This window comes from Sturnira hondurensis, unplaced genomic scaffold (assembly GCF_014824575.4).
Source record: "Sturnira hondurensis isolate 20B ecotype Veracruz unplaced genomic scaffold, ASM1482457v3 Scaffold0021354, whole genome shotgun sequence".
Taxonomy (NCBI): domain Eukaryota; kingdom Metazoa; phylum Chordata; class Mammalia; order Chiroptera; family Phyllostomidae; genus Sturnira; species Sturnira hondurensis.
In genome coordinates, this window is record NW_028093985.1 from 2,133,543 (window position 1) to 2,154,357 (window position 20,815).

The window sequence follows — 20,815 nt, forward strand, 5'->3', positions numbered from 1 at the left end:
CTCTCCCGTGAGGGACCCCATGTCCTCTATCCCATTCCTCCTCTACGATGGTGCATTTCTTTATTTGGTGGAGCATATCTCCAGATTCCCTAAGAAAAGGTGTGCTGAAAGCACACTGTCTTCCAAATTCGTTGAAATGTCTTTCTCATTTCATTTATTTAGTTTTGCGACTTTTACACTTGGCTTCTATAGTGTATCTGGCTTAGAATTCTAGATAAAACTTACTTTTCTTCAGAATGTTGAAAGAGTTGATTTTTCTACTTCCCAAGGTGTCTGTTGCCGCTCTGATTCCTAACCCTTTGTAAACTGTTCTCACTTTGTGTGAGCATTTAGAATTGTCTTTTTAACCCTCTCTGGGTGGATTTTATAATATGGCTTACTGTGGCCTTTTGTTGAAATCATCTTTGTGGGCTATTCATTAGGCTCTTTCAGTGTAGAGATATATTTCTTTTGATTCTGGGAAATTTTCTTTTTCTTGAACAATTGCTTCTCTTTAGTTTTATCTTACTGAAACTGCTTCTGGGTATAAGTTGGTTTTCTTGCAGCCTCTGATGTTTGTTTTGTTTTTTTTTCCTTCTATTTCAGTTTTGTTTTTGTTTTTGTTCTACTTTCTGGGAGATTTTCTTATCTTCTATGTTCTTAAACATAGAACGTTTAAGAACATAAACGTATCTTCTTATGTTCCTAAAAGGTTAACCTCCTACTATTGCAATGATTTAAAGACTCCAGCTAGCATGTTTTTCATTTCCTAGTGATATATCTTATTCTCTTATAGTTTCTATTTTATGGAATCTTGCCTTTGTTTTGTGGCTGCAATATCTTTTAAATAACCTCTTTGAGGATAGCGGGTGGGTTTCGGAAGTGTTCTTTGGGTCCCCGTGTGTTCAAGATGTGCTCTGCTTGCAGGTCAGGTTGGTCTCTGGGTCAGCTTAGGCTCTCTTACGTTCCAGAGTCACCTTCCATTGGGGGTTGGTGTGAGGAGCGAACTGAAAGTTTGAGTCAAGAGCAAAGGGCAAATGATGTCAGTGGCTTAAAGAGATACGCCCTACGAAGCAATCCTATCTTGATTTGCTGTTTAATTCTTCTGAGAAGACAGGAATTAGACTAAATATTTTAAGGTATTTGCTAAACATGAGAATTTCAACTTGGCAATTTGCAGTACTGCAATTAGAGTAGGTGGAATTTTTGAATCGGGTATTTACTAGTTCGTTCATCCTTTTGACAATACATATTGACACCTACTATTACTATGAACTAAAATTTACTTTGATATTGTTGGACTGGACATACTACTTTTACTGCCTGTTTCTTTAATGTTACATTTTAGTTTCAAGTAAACTCAAAAGGCTAAAGAATAGGAATCCAAATTCCAAGAGAATCTTATTAATTCATTACCATGGTCAAATGCACTCAGGGTATAAAATGAGATCTTGAGATGTTAGATTTGTTTTTCTAGAGCAAAGACCATACCTGAATTTGCATCGGTCTTTATGGGTAGCTATAAACTCCAACGAACCTCATCTGTTTTATGGAATAGGTTCGTACAAATTGTGTGTCGTTCCAGATAGACATAAACCCATACATGGCACTTGCCAATGACATGTCATGAGGTTGCACTAAAATCAATCTAAACGCACTCAGCATGCAGAGGAGGCCTCTAGTTCATTGCCGCACTGCTCCATCTGTGTCAGACACAGAAGCTATGCTGCGGTGATAACAGAGAGCCCTTTATAACTTTAGTGTCCAACTGGGGACTTTAAAAAGGTATCATGGAACATTTCAAACCTGTACAAAACCAGAGAGGATCGTTTCATGAAGGCCAAGCCTAACACTTACAACACACAGTCAGCTCTAGTTCATCACTGCCCTTTGCTCTCTCCTCTCGCCGGCTGTGTTGTCTTAAAGCAGGATGTCCGTCATCTCATCCAAAAATGCCTTAGCGTTTTCCCCTAAAAGAGCTGGACTATTTTTTTTACATCAACACAGGATCATCATTACACCTGAAAAATAAGCAATTTTTACCTGAAATCATACCATCAATACATTAATTTCTCTGGTTGTCTCAGTTTTCCCCCCTCGGTTTGTTTGAATTTGGATCCAAATAATTTCATATATTGCATTGGGTTTGTGTATTTCTTAAGTCTCTTTTCATCTAAAGTTCTCCTGTTCTTCTTCTTTTTTTAATCTGAACATTTGTTGAAAAAACTGGGTTGTTTATTTAAAACACCTTTTTTTCAGGGAAAATTGTTTACTGAAAAATGTCTTATGTTCTGGGTTTTGCTGTTTGACTAGACATAGGCTTTATTTTTGGATGTGAAAAAAATCTCATAGATGCTGTTGTATATCTCCTGTATTATGTATATTATATATTCCCTATTTGCATCCCATTAGGAGGCTCACCGTGTCTGTTTGTCCTTTTGTGTTATTGAGGTTGGTCTGTGGGTTCAGATGGTATGAGCTTGTTCCATCCCATTATGAAGTTTCCCATCAGCTCTTCTTCTGATGCTTTCAGCAGCCATTGCTGGTGATTGCCTGGGTCCACTATGGACATTATATACAGAGTTAGTAGTTTCTGAACTTGGGAAACCTCACCTATTTCCAGCCTCCCACCCATGATTTACTCTGGCATCTTGGTCATTTATTGTCTGAGCCTCAGTCTATCATGGGTTTCTCATTCTCTAGGGCAGTGTCCCCCAGAGTGTGCCGCATGGAACATGGCAGGCCAAGCACACTGTGAGAACGTCTTGCTGAGGCTGGGACGTGGCACGTGCTGTTTTTCCCTCTGAGATTTGTAGCCCAGGGGGACCTGTTCAAGTCCCGAGGGCTCTGTCAATAAAGAAACTCCATCTACCCGGCGTTTCCTCAACTCATTTGACTGCAGTATTCTTTTACTAGAACCGCCACGTAAGCATCCTGTTTAGGGAAACACCCTTCTTTAAAAATAAAGAGAAACACGTTTTTTGTGTCTCAATGAAGGGGGGAAGGTAGAAGCAGTTGCCCCACACGCCCATGGAGCCTGCTGATGTTAAGGTTGTGACTCCCCACCACTGGCGCCCTCTGGGGAGAAAGAAGAATGTGAGAGCAAATCAGCGTCCATACAACAGAGAGAGTTGGCACGTCATGGTGTGTCTAGTGTTAATGTAATCGCATCTTCATTGTGCTGATTGCTTCGGTTGCTGTGTTTCTGGCCAGTATTACCTATGTAGCCAGCATAGGTTATTCCGAGTACATTACTGGTAAGACAATAAAGAGCACCTCTAATAGTCACAGCTTAAAATGAATAGTTTCCTTTCTTGTATTACAAACTTCACATGCACACCACACACATGTGTGCCCACGCACATGCACACACAGCAGAGCACAGTTTGGCTGTTTTGCTCCAGGTGCAGTATTGGTACACGAGGGACCGTGAAGGCAATCGTAGCCTCACCCGGGTCATGGGCTGCACACATCAGCCCCAGAGTGGGTTTTGTGCCGCGGGCTCTTTGGGGCTCACTGTGGAAAATGGAGTTGAGCAGAATGAGGGACAGACACCAGTTTTCTTTTGCTCTGAAGACACTGCAAGCCTTCTACAATAAGTGTTTTCCATTAGAAGGAAAATGCTGTGCATTGATGCTCCCGAGGAAAAACAGTGATTGCCAGTAATGCCATCAGGAAACGATTTTTAACGTGTTTCACAGTATAAGCATGAATCCATCATTAAATAGGGAATACACTTATTTTGCAGGCTTGGAACATTAGCGACAAAATTTTTTTGGAGGTAGAGTTATTTTAGGAGAGTGTGAATTTGGATTTTAGGAACATGCGCAGGGGTATAGTAATGAGCATAAGTCTATACGCTTCATTAAAATAAACGAGAACAGAGCCAAGACCCAGCAGGCACGAACCTCTGTTTTGTGAGTTTTGTTGAGGAGAATGGAACAGGATAAGACGGGGCTGAGCAAGGCATCACCCATAATCTCAATGGTGCCCTCAACATACTTTTTGTTGCACTGGGCTGCTGGGTGCCTGGTCTCTGCACACACTGTGGAGCTAAATTCAGACCTTGAGAGTTGATGTTCATAATGAAGATTAGACTGGAGCTTTTAAATTTCAGTAAAGCTTTTGTTTAAAAGGTATCATGATTTAAAATGCTTCTCTGTTCAAACAGTGCAAACTAAGGCAAAAACTACAGTAATGAAATATTTCTAAATGATAGACAACCCTTTCTGACTTGTCACAAACCTGTTCTTTATGACCAGTTACCCTTAAGTAGACTGTTCATGGAGGAAAGATCAAATGCAGGTATGGGCAGCAGACGTTGTCTTTCACTCATGAGGTAGCTTTACAAGTCCGTCCTTGGGGCCGTGCACAGGCTCCACTCAGGTGTGTGCTGTTGGCGAGAGTGCAGGTAGACAGATGGGGCGTGTGTATGGAAATTACTCTAAAAACATTTTAAATGCAACTGAAGGCAATACATGTGAATTTCTTGAAAAGTAAAGTAAAAAGCAGTTGAAAAATGCATGCATCTGTTGCACCTCTTGAATGTTATTTGGTGAGGCGCTGAGCCAAACACAGATGTAGACATTCTCGAGCTGTAGAAGACGCCTAGGAGGCCTGCATGGTGATTCCAGTTGGATCCCCCATGAACCGAAGCCCGAGGAAGGGGAGTGAGTCGCCCAAGTTTACATTTTACCTTGTGGTTTAAAAGACTTCATTCACCCCTCAGTTTAGGAGGCACTTTGTTCATTTTTAACATGGCACGTGGCGGCATCTTACACCCTGAGTTTAGCGTCTGGTCTTGAAAATACTGATGAGTCAGTTGACTCTAAAGAGTAGGGGTGGCAGCCAGCCAGTGAAGGGAGGCCAGAGTTACCTCCCACCGGTGTCTGCTTTTCAGGGGCCACTGTCCAGGGTTGTGTGTCATCCCAGACCCTGGGCTCACTCCCCTGACAGTTCGATGTTCCAGGAACTGGTGAGCAGAGGAAAGTGCAAAAATGGCAAATGCAAATGTCAACAAAAAGGTTGCAAGGAGGGGCTAAAAACAGGGAGGTTTTAGGGAACTGTCTCTGGCTACCCGTGCGAGAGGGTTCAGAAGACAGACTGCACAGTGGTCTGAGTTGGGAAATTTCTCACAAAGGATGAAGTTGTAGGAAGTGAATAAAAGTTCAGGTAACTAGAAAAAAATTAAACCCCCTGCACCGGGATCCTACCTCTCCACGCGGTTTAACCAGGGTTTGGGCTTTCATGTGCTTCACCTTATTTGTCCTCGTTCTGAGGACGGCAGCGCTCACCTGCTGCGTCTCCAGAGGAATGGGCTCGTGTCCGTTTTGCGTCAACTAACAGGGAAAGCTGTACTGAGATACTCGGTTGAAGAGTTCTTTGTACTCTGAAGTTTTGTTTCATTTTATTGGCATTTGGTTTTTAGTTGGCCAACTTATGATTGCATTAATATTTATTTGCTATTTAAAAAATTAGGCATTCTATTTCTGTGTCCAGCAATTTGCAGGCATTTTGATCACAAATCAAATTGGATGGTTGACTTTATTCCCCAAGAATCCTGCTTTCTGAATTGGTGAGGTTTTATTTTAACAAATGGTGTTTTGAGTTTAGGGTTCTGTGTAATGATCCAACTCTCTGGGGTAAAAAGTGTGGACAAAGGTGGCTGACCTTGAGAAATATACAATTGTTGTGCTGGAGCTCTTTGGGGGTTGGAGTGAAGTAATAAAATGAGAAATCACGGAATGGTTTTTAATTTCAAAGACAGGTCTGACCTTGCCTTAATGGTTCAGGTAGAAACCAAGAAGGAACACGGAGAAGGAAATTGAGTTCCCCTCCAGGTGACACGCCACAGCCACCCCGTTCATACATCTGGGGCTTCGACGTGGGCTGTTGACTCCGGGGTCCTGCAAGCTCTTGCCTACAGATGTATTTTTATTCTTATTTGAGAAAATTCAGATTAAACTCACATACCCCCTTACAACACATGCACACACCCATAAATTACACCGCCCCCCCCAATTCATTCTTGGTTTTCTGTCTTCCTGAATCAGGGCCTACAATTTAACTTCAGATAAAAGAATTCTTTCTGATATATATGTTTGATTCTTCGGCTCTTTTTGAACAAGTCTTTTCTTGAAACTGTTAAGGGGACTTCCCAGATACCTAGACACACCAGTATTTTAAATTCTTTGCTAAATGTTTCAAAGCCAGAGGAAGGAAACTGACATGGATTAAGGGCTTCCATTGTGCCTGGCCTTGTCACATTTGTCAGAAATCACCTCCCAACTGCCACATTCTGTGGGTGATTGTTCACTCCCCGGGTAGTGTTTCTTGAGCCCTGGCCGGACTTTCTGCTGGCTAAGAGGCAGCATTAGTCCTAGGTGAACTCTTCCCCAACCTGCCAGCGTCAGCTAGATGGAAACTTTGAGGTTTGTGTGGTTTTCTTTTTTTTTATTGTGTAATATTTAACATCAGTAGTTTAACTAGCAATATTTGTTTTTAGAGGTGAAACGGCCTTCTTCGTTCAGCAGCTGGGGAAAGGAGTTGAAATTGTTGAAGCGTGTTGTGACCACACAGGCAGACTTAGTCTCCGAATATGGTGAAATAGGATGTAGAACATTCTGGACTGATTTATATTGCTCTGATAGTGAGATTATGGCCTGGGGGGTTTGTGTTTACCTGATTAAATGAGGCTAGCTAGACCTGGAACAGTCCCAGAGAAGGCATGCTACTCACGGTGGTCGTGAGAGGCATCTTCAGTAGATGTGTTTTCTGTAGGAGGGAGTTCCCAGTATATGAGGTCCAGGCTTTGGGACTGAGGTCAGTAAAATCAAGTCACCCCAATGTAAACAGATTGTTTTGTGTCCCACTGGCACCTAGAGTCGCGGGTGACCTGAACTTTGAGCTGAGCTTCGGAGTGCAGCCTCTCCTTGCCACCTCCTCTTTCCGTCCCCTCTCCCAGGGGTCCTCCTCAGCTCAGGGACACAGGTCAGCTCCTCCAGGTGACCCAGTCTACTTCTGTGGCCCTGGCTGCCCCTCTCCCATTGGCCCCGCCTCCTATGGGAAGAAGTGATAGGAGGAGGTGTAGCAAAGGGCTCCATATCTCCTAAGACAGACCCTTGTGAGGACATTTTGCTTCTCATTCCTGCCTGGCCCTGCTTCCTGCTTTCCCTGACAGCCAAAGATCCTTGTCCGGAGGGCGAAAGTCACAAGCGGTTTTGTCATTAGAATGCCAGCAGTTATGCGTATCCATCTAAATAAGGGAGGCTTTGAGTAAAATGCGGCAGGGATTATAATGACTTCTTGTTAATGACTGGAAAAAGAGCAGGTGGGCCTGGCGTTAGCCGTCCTCTCCACCTGTGTTTCCACGCGTACTCCGCCGTCCGCCCCGGCTGGAGCTGGCTGTTTGTGATCTTGCCATGCAGCCGAGGCACGGGGAGGGTGGTCAGTGGAACAAGTGCAGAGAAAATGGTTTGCAGCGAGAGCCTTTTTCTTATCAACTGCCCCCTTTTGCCTCCCCTTTAAACTGTATATTAGAAGGTTTTACCAGAAGGAAAGGAGAATAGACAATGCCCTGCTGTTGCTAGGTAACAGAAAAAAAAAACCTAGTCATAGTTGACATTGGAGCAATTTTCTCTAGGAACCTAGCTATTCTTGCTAAGTGATTTGTGTGGTGCTAACAGATTTGCGTGATGGTGAGGCTGAAGGGGCTCCATCATTCGGTTCCTTTCTCCCCATCCCTTACCCACATCAGCCACATCCCAGATACATTATTTGTCTTGAGGTTAATTCCTGACTTTGAGACATTTGAGAGAAGGTGCTATGCAGATGAAAATATAGTTGATTGCACGTAGCTGGAGTATATACTGTATTTCTAAGATTTTGAACTTTAAAAAAAAAATGGGTACCACTTTCTCTGAAGTAGCAGCGTTTTCACAGCCCACAAATGGTGATATGTTTGTTTATTTGACAATTCCCTAGGACTGTTTTATGAAGGTTATTTTTAGTTGCAGAAGACATTTGTACAGACAGCCAAATACATCCAAATGACATTGACTAAATCATTTGGTACCCATTTTGTTTCTTTCTCACTGGACTCCACCATCCTCTCCGTGGCTCACTAACTCATGGCTCACCAGCCTTGCTGGTCTCCAGCCGACCCCCCTGTGACCTGTGCTGTCTGTCTGTTGCAGATCCGGACATCTCCGAGACCGAGCTCCCGACTCCTCCCGACTTGAATCCACACGGCCCTGAGCTGCAGACGTTTACAGCAGAAGCAAAGCTAAGTCTAAAGACAGTGACCAGACAAGATGGGGAAAACGGAGATGGAGCCGAAGAAAATATTGTTTACCTCTAATTGTGTTGTCGTTATTTTTCCAAACAAAACAGAACACTGGCGTTTGGGGGGAGATTTCTTTCTTCCTTTCCCGATGTGTGTGTGACTGTGTCCAAATTGCTTTAAGAGTAATAGTTAATATTTCATGCAAGTTCCCCTTTGGGGCATGAGTCTAATAATTAAATTATTGAAAGCAGCTCTGTTTGTATAATTGTTAACTTACCACACCTAATTTCAGATTTCTCGAGGAGAAACTGAATAAGCAGAAATGTTTTCAAAGTTATGACTCTGGACTACAATTCTATGTTGCATTTTCTACTGAGTCATCTGGTTTTTGAAATGCTTTTTAAGACCTGGATGAAGCAATTTGAATGAAAAAGAGTGCTATTCAGGGTGGGCAGACTTTCACGATCCCAGCAGCTGGTTGTGGAGAGCAGGGGTCAGTGCCCCAAAGGCAGAGGAGGAAGTGGGAAAGGTCTTTCCTTGGTCAGTTTTCACCGGCTAGTTTCTCTTTGGAACATCAGAGCGTTGCTCCTGGGGTCATCTGTCACAGTCGCCATGTGAGTCACCACGCAACCAGTGTGCACTGTCTGGGCACTGTTCTGAGCAGGAGGCCACTACGATGGACACGGTTGGGCTCTTTGACCCGAGCCACATGCTTTGCAGGTTCACTTTCTTGGTCTTAATGCTGGTTTTTTTCCAAGCCACATCCTTCAGGAGAGCGCAGAGGCGAGGCCCCGGCACAGTCAGTTCTGATGTAAACAGTGAAACTTCGGTAGTGCCCTCACTTCTCTCATCTGGCCCTGTCTCTGCCAGGCCTGGGAGCACCGACGACCACTCATGACAGGCATCTCTGCCCTGCAGTTCTTTAAGGACAAAATCTGCTCCCTTGGCAAAGCTTGCTGCCAGCTGTGTGATTTTCCACAACGGAAAGCTGGCGCCTTCTGTTGTCAGAGTAATATGTGTCTCCGTGTGAGAAACAAACCAGAAAATGTTTCCCGCCTGTTCTTCAGATACACTTGTATGTGTTTTGGTCAGTGTCAATAAATATCTTTTTACCTGTCGATTTTACTTTGAAATGTTAATGTCATGTACAGCCATAATGAAATACACATTTCACAAACACGTACACACACAGACAATCTCATCTTATGAAAGTGAAAATAAGGGATATATCACCCAGAACTGCAACACTTACCAGGAGGGAGCCGTGACGGGAAGCACAAAAATTCACCCACACCCATTGTTTGCTTGTTTTTTATTTCCACTTGAAGTTGCCAAAAGAATAACTACTTGATATTTTTCACTTGGGCAAGTTGAATCTTTTTATTTTAATATTTTTTTTTTCAGAGAGAGGGGAAGGGAGAGAGAAAGAAAGAGTCCATCAATGTGTGGTTGCCTCTCACGCACCCCCTACTGGGAACCTGGCCCGAAAGCCAGGCATGTGCCCTGACTGGGAATTGAACTGGTGACCCTTTGCTTCCTAGCCCAGTGCTCAATCCACTGAGCCACACCAGCCAGGGCTAAATCTTAATTTTTTTAAAGCCTTTTGGGGGGCACTCGTTTTCTGACTCTTGTTGCTTTTGGCCATTTTGGTCACAATCATTAAATTCAAACTAATCTTCACAGAATGCATACTGCTTATTAAAATTTTAGTTACTTCGCCTCCAAACTAAACTCCTAGTAAATTGTAAGGTGCATCTTCCATTCCTAAAGACATCTACAGAAAAAAACCTGTTTTCCCTCTCTCTCCAGTAAAGTCTATTCTGGGATCCTGCGTCCCTGAAATAAAAACCAGATAGATATTTCAGTCTAAATGCTTTGCTACCATAACTACTGTATAAATATCTTCCCTTTTTTCCTGACAGTAGTTATGGAAATATCCGCATGTGAAAATCTGTCAAAGTGTTCAAAATCTCCATGGCGTTCTTTAAAAATGTGCATGCTCAGTTGATTTTTAAGATCTGGGAAATATGGGTGTTCATGTGGCCACCCTGGGGAGCCTTAGCATTTTTCGAGATACCTATATTCGTAAGTCGCTCTTTCATTTTATGATCTTTCAACAGTATATAACTAAGTTTCACAGCTTTTTGGGTAAGTTCTTCCTTTTTGCTTTGGCTTCACTGTGTAATGAATGAGCCCAGAGCTCAGCAGTGGCTACTCCGTGGCTCCAACAGAGACTCCAGTGAACTTCAGAGGAGACCACCCTACCTCCCAGCATAAGAACTAAGTTTTCCCCGAAGGATCTACTTTTCCTACGACCTGAAGAGCTTAAAGGAGACGTTGCTCCCTTTAGAGATTTGTTGTGGAAAGAAAAGCAATAGTTTCGCTCTGTCCCTTCCAGGCCACACACATTTATGTGCCATCTACTTTTATAGTCCAAGTGACTGCATTCCATCAGGCCTGCATAAATCACTGGAGTTATTCCAGCCAGCTTACAATGGGAACCCTGTTCATCTAGAAAAGGGTAAAATAAAAATACTTGTGAAGAGGTGGCGGTGGTGGCCGGGGTGTGTATGTATAAGAGTTTTGTGCCAGGTGAAGGTGAGCCTAATTAAAGGGTGGGATGACAGATAAAGAAATAGGAAGCAGTATGTGCTCTTCACTGTGACCCAGGTCCACCTTTCAAACCCAGAATCAGCCTGAGGTTATTAAGGTTCAACCGTCTCTGTCTTTCTCACTGAGAGACATAGCAATTGGTATGAATTCTGGAGCCAGATCTTCAACTTGTTGTGTGTCCTTGGTATTTCACTTCAACTCTTTAGGTGTCAGTGTCCTCATCTGTCAAACAGAGATGATTAGCTTACAGAATTGTTGTGAGAATTAAATGATTAATACATGCAGTATGCTTAGAACAGCACCTGGGACATAGTAATTGCTGAATATATGCTGGCTAATATTAGCATAACATTAAAAAATCTCTTTGTGATTGTTCAGCCTGATCCTAGCCCTTAGGCAAATGGCACCTGCACAGCCAGAAACAATGAATAGAGAAGTCAAATGCCTGGGGGTGGCTATAGTCATAAGACTGACTGGACTAGGGTTTCGCAAGGTTAGCTTTCAACTTACTTGCATCTTAAATCTCCACTCAACTTGTGTATTCAGTAAACATTTATTGACTGTCTGTTAAAAGCCAAACAATCTGTTAGGAATGAAATAAAGATGAATAAGCCTGCAAGTTGTTAGAAAAGACAAACAAGTGAGCAGATACAAGTACAGTTGCTACGGCACCTCACAGAGTGAGCATGTTGGGGCCAGTAATAGACAAACGGAGGGAGTTGTCCTGATGTAGCAGATGCCTGAGGCTTGAAAGATAAGTAGAGAGTGAGAAGGGAAAAGACATTCCGAGCAAGGACAGGAACCCAAACCAGAGTCTAGAGGCACTAAACTTCCAAAGTCTAGAAGACATGAGAGACGCAGGAGCTCACGTCGGGGGTGCTGTGGCACCAGCCCTTCCCTCTGGATTAAGGGTCCCGCCAGCGCTTCCGTCTGTCTTTGCCTCCTCCATGCACTCTTGTACACGTAGTGAGGGACACGGGAGCTTCTCTCTCCACCTCTCCACCTGGTAACTGATCAGGCTATGGAGGAATATGTCTCCTCATCATTCCCTCACCCTTCCACACCCACCTCCACCATAAAGTAACTGGGTTCTAGTCAGGTGGCCAGCTGGATATCTGCCTACTCGATCCCAAACCACAAGAAAGCAAGAGTAAAGCAAGTCCTGGAAGGACATGAAGGTGCTAATAGAACAGAGCCGTCCACAGGGTGCCCCAGGGTGCTCCTTAGGACAAACTGATGCCTGGGACGAGTCAAAGCAGGGTTTTGAGTGGAAGGGAAAAAAGAAAAAGGTACAGACTCACTTTGCTCTTCTGCTTTATTTTCTTATTTTCTCTGTTTCATTAAGGTTTTTTGGGGGGTGGGGCTAGCGAGTGGGTTAGACTATATTTCTGTTTCCTCATTTTGCTTGACTCTGTTGGTCTCTAGGCTGCATGAAACAGCCGCCTCTCCCAGACTTCAAAGTGCGGCCTCATGTAGGGGATGAACCTTACAGTCCAGCTCCTGCCCTAACTCTTGGCTGTCTCCTTAACTCCAGCGATTGTCTAAGTAGCCTATTTTATCTTTCAGGGGTTCCCAGCAGTGAGTGTGTGTGAAGACCTGTGAGTGTCCCAATGGGGATGACCTCAGTCAGCATCTAGATTCAGGCTGATTAGAAGCCAGACCCTCAGCAGCTTTTAAACACCAGCCACAGGACCAGGAAACCTGGAGGTGTCTCTTGGAAGACAGTCGCAGAAATCTGGGCTCCAGACGAGATTCTAAGTTCCTTTTCCTGGCATGCTCGCGACCTGTAGAAAGTCAGAGAGAGTGCCAGATGGTGTTCCTGATGTCCCCGAAGGCCCCTTCACAGGTCCCTAGTTGTGTGTGTGCTACACCAGAAGCCGACCCCTCAGGCCAAAGCTTCCGGACAAATAGGCCAACTTTTCAAAAAGACTGGGGGTGTGAGTTAGCCTGCGCAGTTTGCCCCGAACTGAACTGTCTCTCTGATTGTCACAGCCCTCCGTCACTCGTAGCCAGCCCAGCAGCCCCTGGGTTGCAGCTGCAAAAAGGGGTGTGTGTGGGCGGGGGGGGGGGGGCACCAGAGGCATGTCAAAGCCCCCTTCCAGGAGATGCCCGAGCAGTGCAGCGGGGCAGCAGAGTGCGTGCCCTCCAAAGGAAAGCAAGGGCGCCTTCAGCTTCAGGAAGGAAGAGAGCGCATACGCAGCACTGACTCCGGGGCGCTGGAGGGTAGAAACGGCACCCGCCAGCGCCCCTGCAGAGCATCCCAACAGGCTCCTGGCCGCTTGAGCCAACGCGTTAAGTGCAGCAGAAGAATCTCCCACACGAAGTCCTGGTGCTTTTCAAACAGCCGATTCGCTGGGCGGGGAGTGAGTGCGAGCTGCCCATTAGGCGCCTGTTCTCAGTTCCCCGCTGCCCCTGGGCCTGCTGGGCGCTTGCGCGCTGGTTTCCAGAGCCTGGTGTTTTGGGACCTAGGCTGTCAGGTGAAGGTCTTGAAAGTTGAGGTGCTCGATGTGGGAACAAAGCTTTCACTCTTCAGGGGTAAATTCCAGGTTTGTGAGTGCCCCCTCGACACTCCAACTTGTGAGTCGCCGCGCCAGGGGTGGAGTTTTTGGCGAGACCGCATCTCAGTGTCTCCCACTGGCCCAGTGTGGCCTTTTCCTCCTTGGCCGGGCTGACGCAGCTGCTCAGCGGGGTTCGGGCCTTTCTCAGAGGAAACTGTTGTTCCCCGTGTCGCTGCGGATGCAGTGCGCTCCCAGGGAGAGGAGGTTGGGTCTAACTGTGTCGCCTTCTTGGATTGCCCCCGCTTTCTTTCCTTTCCTACCGCTGGTGCGCACCCTAACTTATCTCAGCCTGCCACTGAGGGCTTGGGGGAATGGAAAATAAATAAAAAACATTTGAAAAGGAGTAGAGGGGACACAGAAAGGAGATCCCAGAATGATCTTGTGGTTAATACCAAGAGTTCTCCATGTTTTTCCCTAACTGCCCGTCATAAACAAAGCGTGAGAGTTGGGCTTTGCTCACTAACTGGCCCCCCTCGCCCCCGCTGCCCACCAAGGTTGCGAAGCGTGGTGTGGAGTCGTGCTTCACGGAGCAGCCATGTTGGCAGAACCCGCTGTGAGTAGAATCTCTTGGAGTTGTGCATCCCTGCAACCTTGCTTCTGAGCCAGATTTGCTTATCTATGAAGGGGGGCGGGTAATAATAGCCTTGCCTTGCAGGGTGAGAACTCTGACAGTGAGGGAAGCCCCTGACAGTCAAGGCCACACAGAAACCACGCTAAAACGTTTGCAGCTGTTATCGTGCTGGCGGTAGGAGTAGGAAGAAGGTGAGTGAGGGCATGGTCAAGAACTAAAATACTGGGTTGGTCAAAAAGTTCATTTGTTTTTTTCCGTAAGATGGCTCTAGTAGTTAGTACTTAGTTTTCTTTAACGTCATTCGAAACAATGATGTTAGATTGTACTGTGACAGCTGTCACATCAGCGTGGATTTTTGTGCAGCTTTTTTAATACTGAAGATGGAAGAAGATACACAACGTTTTCATCATATGCTTTATTATTTCAAGAAAGGTGAAAATGCAACTGAAATGCAAAAAAAGATTTGTGCAGTGTATGGAGAAAGTGCTGTGACTGATGGGATGTGTCAAGAGTGGTCTGAGAAGTTTCTTGGTTTCTTGGCACTATTGACATGTTGGCCATATAAGTCTGTGCTGTGGGGCTGTCTTAGGCAGTGGAAGGTGTTTAGCAGCACCCCGGCCTCTACCCACTAGAAGCCAATAGCAGAAGACAGCGGACATACTCAAAATATCCAAATCAACAAAATTATTGGTGAAAATGAAAAATGTGTCTTTTATTTTATGGGAAAACTAAACAGACTTATTTTTAAAAGATTTTATTCATTTATTTTTTAGAGAGGGGAAGGGAAGGAGAAGAGAGGGAGAGAAATATCAGTGTGTGGTTACCCCTCAGACTCCCCTTACTGGGGACCTGGCTTGCAACCCAGGCATGTGGCCTGACTGGGAATCCAACCGGTGGCACTTTGGTTGACAGGCTGGCACTCAATCCAGTGAGTCACGCTGGCCAGGTAAACGGACTTTTTGACCATCCCAGCAGTGGGGCATCATTACTTTAGTTGTTCACAGCCCATTTTCCTTGCCCTGATAGGTGTCTTGGGAGACACCCAGGGTGAAAGCCTGCTGTGTTGCTGTGCTGAGAGTGAGAGCTTCGTGATACTTACTGAGTGAAGGGATGAGAGGATGAACGAGAGTTTTGGAAATCTGAGATCACAGCGGGGACAGAACTAGGACTAGAGCCCTGCTCTTGTTCCCATCACATCCGCTGCCTCTGGCTTGGGAGTTCAAAGCAATCACCTCAAGTTGATGATTGAATATCATTTGGGGTGAAGTAACTTGAAGGGGGACCATGGTTTAGTAGTTTTGTAGAAGCTTCATGGCTGAGAAACTTCAACATGCCATTAATTGAATCCTAGTTGTGTTCTTACTCATAAAACTCTTTGAAAAGCAGAAAGTCAGAAGTTTTAAATACTACAGCCAGCAGCCAAGAGTCACATACAGTTGCCTGAGGACAAAGAATGAACTTGGTGAGAAAATAGGATTATACTTTCTTTGCTAATTTCTTTAGACATTATAGATATGTTAGAGAACTGGCCCCTTATTTCAACAAGAACCCCCAGCCCCCACCTCCTCCAATGACCCCTCTTTTATTCATAAACCTGGGGGCACCCGCCAGCTCCTGTCTCAACTTGGCTCTGTCCCTAAGCAGTCTGGGGATGAGTTGTCCCCAAGAAGAAGGGTTGGGAAGGTCCTCTCCTTGTTTAGAGACACAAGTGAGTGTCCCATTTTATATTATAAAAGGGATCTAAATTTTCCACTAAAATATGTTTTTACTTACTCAAGGGTTTGTTTAAGTTCTTTTCTTCTCCTTTCTCAGCTGGCTTTGGGTTGTTTGCCTATTCAAAGAAGGAAGCAGTGAAGGGTTTAAAAGGAGCAGGCACTCTGATGAATGGTTTACTTCTTGTTAGCAGCCCAGGTTAACGTTTAATGACAGGAGCCAGTATGGACTGAAATACCATTTGGAGGTAAATACCTGGCTCCATTTTTTTACGCTTTCTTGACCACTACTCCCCCCCCAGCTACCCCTACACCATGTATAACATCTGAGCAGGTTTCCCAGGTAGTTGTCAGTGCTTATTTTTATGGCCTCTAACATAACAGCTTCAAATACAAACCCAAACATAGCCTGCATCAAGGAGAGCCTCCATACAGACCATGGAGCTAACACAGACTCTCAGAAATGTGCTCAACATTTCCCTTGGCAGCGTTCATGCCTCCTTGGAAAGCCTCGGTCCTCTTCTCTGCTACTGGCCAGCTGTAATTTGGGTAAGAAGTTGGCAGGTGCCGGCAGAGGACAATAGGCTTTTAATGAGGGTCTGGAGAGCCAGAAGTCAGAAAGTGACCTCCTGATGAGCTTCTTTTCAACACTGGCATTTCTTCTAACTTCCCTACAAACAGGCATTGTGTGCTCCGTCAGGTAACTATGGTCATTAACCTTCTGTAGCACAGAAATGTCTTGTAACATAAAGGTAGTAATAGAATTTTTTTGTTTGCAATACCTTGAAAAATTAGTGTTAACATGTATTCCTGGTTCGAAGCAGCTGATTTTACTGTGGTGATGCTGAATGTGATCTCGTAAGTTGGTCTGTCTAGGCAAACATTCTCCGTGCAAAGTTCTCATTGTATCTGACATTAGAATTAATGTAAACATATTTTGGAAGTGGCCATATTTTCAGTCCCTTGCTTTGAGGAAGATTTTCGAATGCAGAGACCAAGCCTGTTAAGCATCGTTGCTATGGAGACTGTGTGAGAGTTGGATTAATTAAGGCCTGAACAGATGTTCCAAAGTGTGCAGAATGCACTGATTTGCCTATTTCTGCTAGTAATTAAAGAGGGTACGTGTGTATGTGAGCAAGGAGGAAAAAAATGGAGACAATCAGAGACGAAGCAGTCAGACAGATGTGCTTGGTACCAGACATGTAACATTTCCCCCAGTGAAAATAACTGCTGATAACTCTCTACCACCACTTCGTTTTCTGCTCCACCCGTGACGGACAGGAGGGTTGCTTGAAATGGCCGAGCAGTCCATTCATTCTGCCCCTTTGGGTCTGATTGATAATAGCATAGGAATATACAACAGCATGTTTCTGGATCACTGTGTTGTCTGAACACTCAAAAACCAAACTGAGCTGTGTGAATGGTTTTTAAACTACCTGGCAAGGAGACCAAGTTTACAGACTGGGTCTATATTTGTTGTCAGCCTGACGGGGGTATTGTCATCATTGAATTGTAGCCAAGATGGAAATTGGCTGCCCAGTGCTATGGAGAAATTATCACAGGAATACCTTCAAGATTAGAAAAAAGTGACATATCAATCTAGATCAGGTTTAATTTGGATGGAGGATATTTGATTGTTTTAGTTTGAACCAAAACAATCAAATTTAAAATCTTGTTGATTTTTAAAACGTTGTATTTCAATTTGCACTTGAATGATATTAATATTAGGTTTGGGTCCAGGTTCAACTAATTAGGTTCCGTTTGACTCCTCTTGGTGGCCCCAGCGAGTGGTGGCCCCAGCGAGTGGTGGCCCCAGCGAGTGGTGGCCCCAGCGAGTGGTGGCCCCAGCGAGTGGTGTCCCCAGTGAGTGGTGGCCCCAGTGAGTGGTGTCCCCAGCGAGTGGTGTCCCCAGTGAGTGGTGTCCCCAGTGAGTGGTGTCCCCAGCGAGTGGTGTCCCCAGTGAGTGGTGGCCCCAGTGAGTGGTGTCCCCAGCGAGTGGTGGCCCCAGTGAGTGGTGGCCCCAGCGAGTGGTGTCCCCAGCGAGTGGTGTCCCCAGCGAGTGGTGGCCCCAGCGAGTGGTGTCCCCAGCGAGTGGTGTCCCCAGCGAGTGGTGGCCCCAGGCTGCCTCCACCTGATAGGCAGCGGGGAGTTGATGGGTTGAAATCATCCCAACGTCTCGGCCAGACTGGCGGCAGCTACCCTAGAACTGGTAGCTTTTGGAGCACGATCCTTTTTTCTTCATCTCTCATCCGTGGGGGCAGTGCTGTCTGAAAACAGGGGATCAGGATGCATGCCAGAGGCACTTCGTTCCCTGGGGACAGTGTCCTAGTGGCCTAAGGCAGCCTCTTCCCCACCTCAGACCATGGAGGTGAGTCAGAATGGAATGACACGATGAGGAACTGCGTGGCCTGGGAGGGAGAGTGACAGGGACAGAGAGAGGGACAGACAGACAAAGCTGTCTGAACCAAAGCTTGGTGTTTGACCGTACACATATGCCCCTCAAGAGTCAGGTGCCTTCTGCCACGCGCCCCCCGCCCCCCCAAAAAACACATGTGCTCAGTCTTTCTGTGCCACTGATCACAGCCTGGTTCAGTCCCTGAATGAAGCAATTCCTTCCTTCCTCCCTCAGCCAGGTGAAGGCTACAGGTGGCACTCTTCTCACGTCTTAGAGGTCAGACACCCCACACTCGTGTGCTGTTAGGAGCCATAGAGATAGGGAAAGAGGAACAAATTGGGTCGGTGGGAATTTGTCATCACCTGGGGGAAAACCTCAGGTTCGCATCTTCATTTTTGCACTGTTTTCTCCAGATGTGACCTGTAGTGCATTCACCTTCAAGCTTGATTGTTAAATCTGTTGTATTTTTCACCTTTCCTCTTCTTTGAGGATGATCTCCATTTATCTCGTGGGAGAAAGCCCTTACTGGGGCTACAGAAATAGAAAGGATTAGTATCTGCCTTTTCAATCAGTGGCGGTTTATTTCTAACTCCCTGGTCATTAATAAGAAAAATGACCTTTTAAAAATATATAATTCTGACTTTTTCTTCTACCCAACATGTTTACATAAAGGGGAAAATAAAGTCTGGAAATTTGTTGACTGAAAAAGATGTTAGATGGGAGGAGAAACAACAGCGGTTTGATGCCTTCAGAGGGCGTCGGTTAAGTGTCCTAGCGAAAGGGTGTCAATGGAAACCATGGAACAAATGAATAAACGTAGAGCTACGTTAGGGAGTTGGTTCAGGAGGAAGATCTTTATCCCTAAATCGTCAGATTTCGGGGAAGGATTTTATTCTTTTGAGACATCAGTGTGTCTTCTTCTCCAAGTGTGTCTGCTTGTGTGTGTGGTTCACACACACAGTTTGTTGTCACTTTAATATGGGGTGGAGCCAAGTAGGTGTGTGGTTGTTCATATAGAAAATAACACAATAATAAATAACAATACAGGTGTTTTAACTCTGTGTGTGTTAATAGGGTGTGTTAACTCTGTGTTTCACGTATTTACAACTGTAAACCTACTTTTGTCCAACCAACCCTGCATACCTGCTGCTCCCGCCATGAACTTTACTATATTCCTTCTGTTGTGTCCTTCCCTGTGTTAGTATGAGGCCAAAAGAACCCCATAGTCACCACACTGTAGTCACAATCCACAGCCCCAACAAGCCATGGAGACAAGTAGGAAGCATAGAGACAGAATGTACTGTTTTTCTTATTTAAGCCATTGGCCAGTGGTCCAGAATTTAGGTCCTCTCTACTCACCCATTCATCAACCATTCATTCAATATAAAGTCAGTGAATATTTGCCAGGACTCTGCTTGACATGGGGGCACAACAGGATGTGTTTCCTAAGATATCCACCCTCAAGAAGACCACCATTTATGGGCCCGGTCAAGACTTCTATCAGCAGTGAAAGGGTAATATAGTTCAGGCAGCATCACCAGGTAGGAGAGCCAAGCACACAGTTTTAGGAGTTGAAGTAGGTGGGAGAACTCTGAGAATGAGGACAGACTTTGTGGCTAGCAAGTAATTCGGTTTATTTTTGGTCCCGTGTGAGGATTTTGAAATTCTGGTTTTAATTTTAACTCAACAGTCGCAGACCAGGCCTCAGTAGATGTTTGGAAATGAGTGAAGGGTTTTTTGGTTGTCATAATCACGGAGAAGTATTACTGGCATGCAGCGGAGCGGAGGAGCAGGGAAGATCAAGGTCCTGCACTGGGTGGAGACAGTCCTGTCCTCCCAGCACCGTTGTCGCGCTCCGAAAGCTCCCTGAGAACCACTGGTCCGGTTGCAGCTCTCAGAATATTTTGTTGGTTCACCATGTGAATTCAAAGCTGGGGAAGTGTTTCGAAACCTTGCATACATTCTGAAAGTGACTACTGATTGATCTTAGTAATTTGGAGCATCTTGGTTTTTAACCAGAGTTCAGATTTCTAAGAAGAGTTCCATAAAAATGTAAAGAGGAGTTTTAGTGCAAGCGTTCTTAGAGATAGAATTTCCTTAACATTGTCAACCAAAAATTGATAGACAAGACCAACACAAAACCGCACTTAATGAGGCTCTGACATTTTTATAAAACACATTCTAACTTTAGCTGATTTAAATTAAAAAGCCCAGCAGTGCAGCAGAGAGCTGATTGATTTAGAAAGCATGGATATGAGATAATGAGGGCCCTGCCATGGTTTTCGTGGTGAGGGGTAATGAATGATCTATTCCTGGCCAAAAGCAAAGAAGATGAGGCACTTTCTGCATCTGAACGACCAGAATTTGCATTGCACTGAGACTGAAAGTCATTGAAATATGCTTTTCTTCTGCTCCCAGCAGCACATTTTCATATTAATCTTGATAATGAACAGGAAAAGGACCCTGGTAGGCATTTCATGTGTCAAAGACACAAATGATTGCTTTCTTAAATGTCCCAATTTGCTTTAGACATACCAGCCTTACAGACAGACAGACCAAATTGGGTCAGTAAGGGGTCTGCCCTAACCTGCCAAATGTGGGAGGTTCAAAAGCTCAGGTCAGAAAGCCAGACCAGTCTACCTTCATTTGGAACTTTGTCACCTGTTTTGGGAAGAGAACTAACTCTGTGTCGCCATGTCCCAC

General features: G+C 45.0%; 1 protein-coding gene across 3 annotated transcripts in view; it reads left to right on the plus strand.

The window, feature by feature from the left end:
- The window catches only part of ARHGEF28 (Rho guanine nucleotide exchange factor 28), a 281,452-nt gene extending 272,071 nt beyond the window's left edge, over positions 1–9,381 (plus strand). For all 3 annotated transcript variants that reach the window (XM_037032058.1, XM_037032059.1, XM_037032060.1), the window contains one exon: positions 8,175–9,381. In XM_037032058.1, the coding sequence (XP_036887953.1) occupies positions 8,175–8,338 (164 nt within the window). In that variant the 3' untranslated portion in view covers positions 8,339–9,381. The remainder of the gene's footprint in view (positions 1–8,174) is intronic.
- The last annotated feature ends 11,434 nt before the right edge of the window (positions 9,382–20,815 follow it).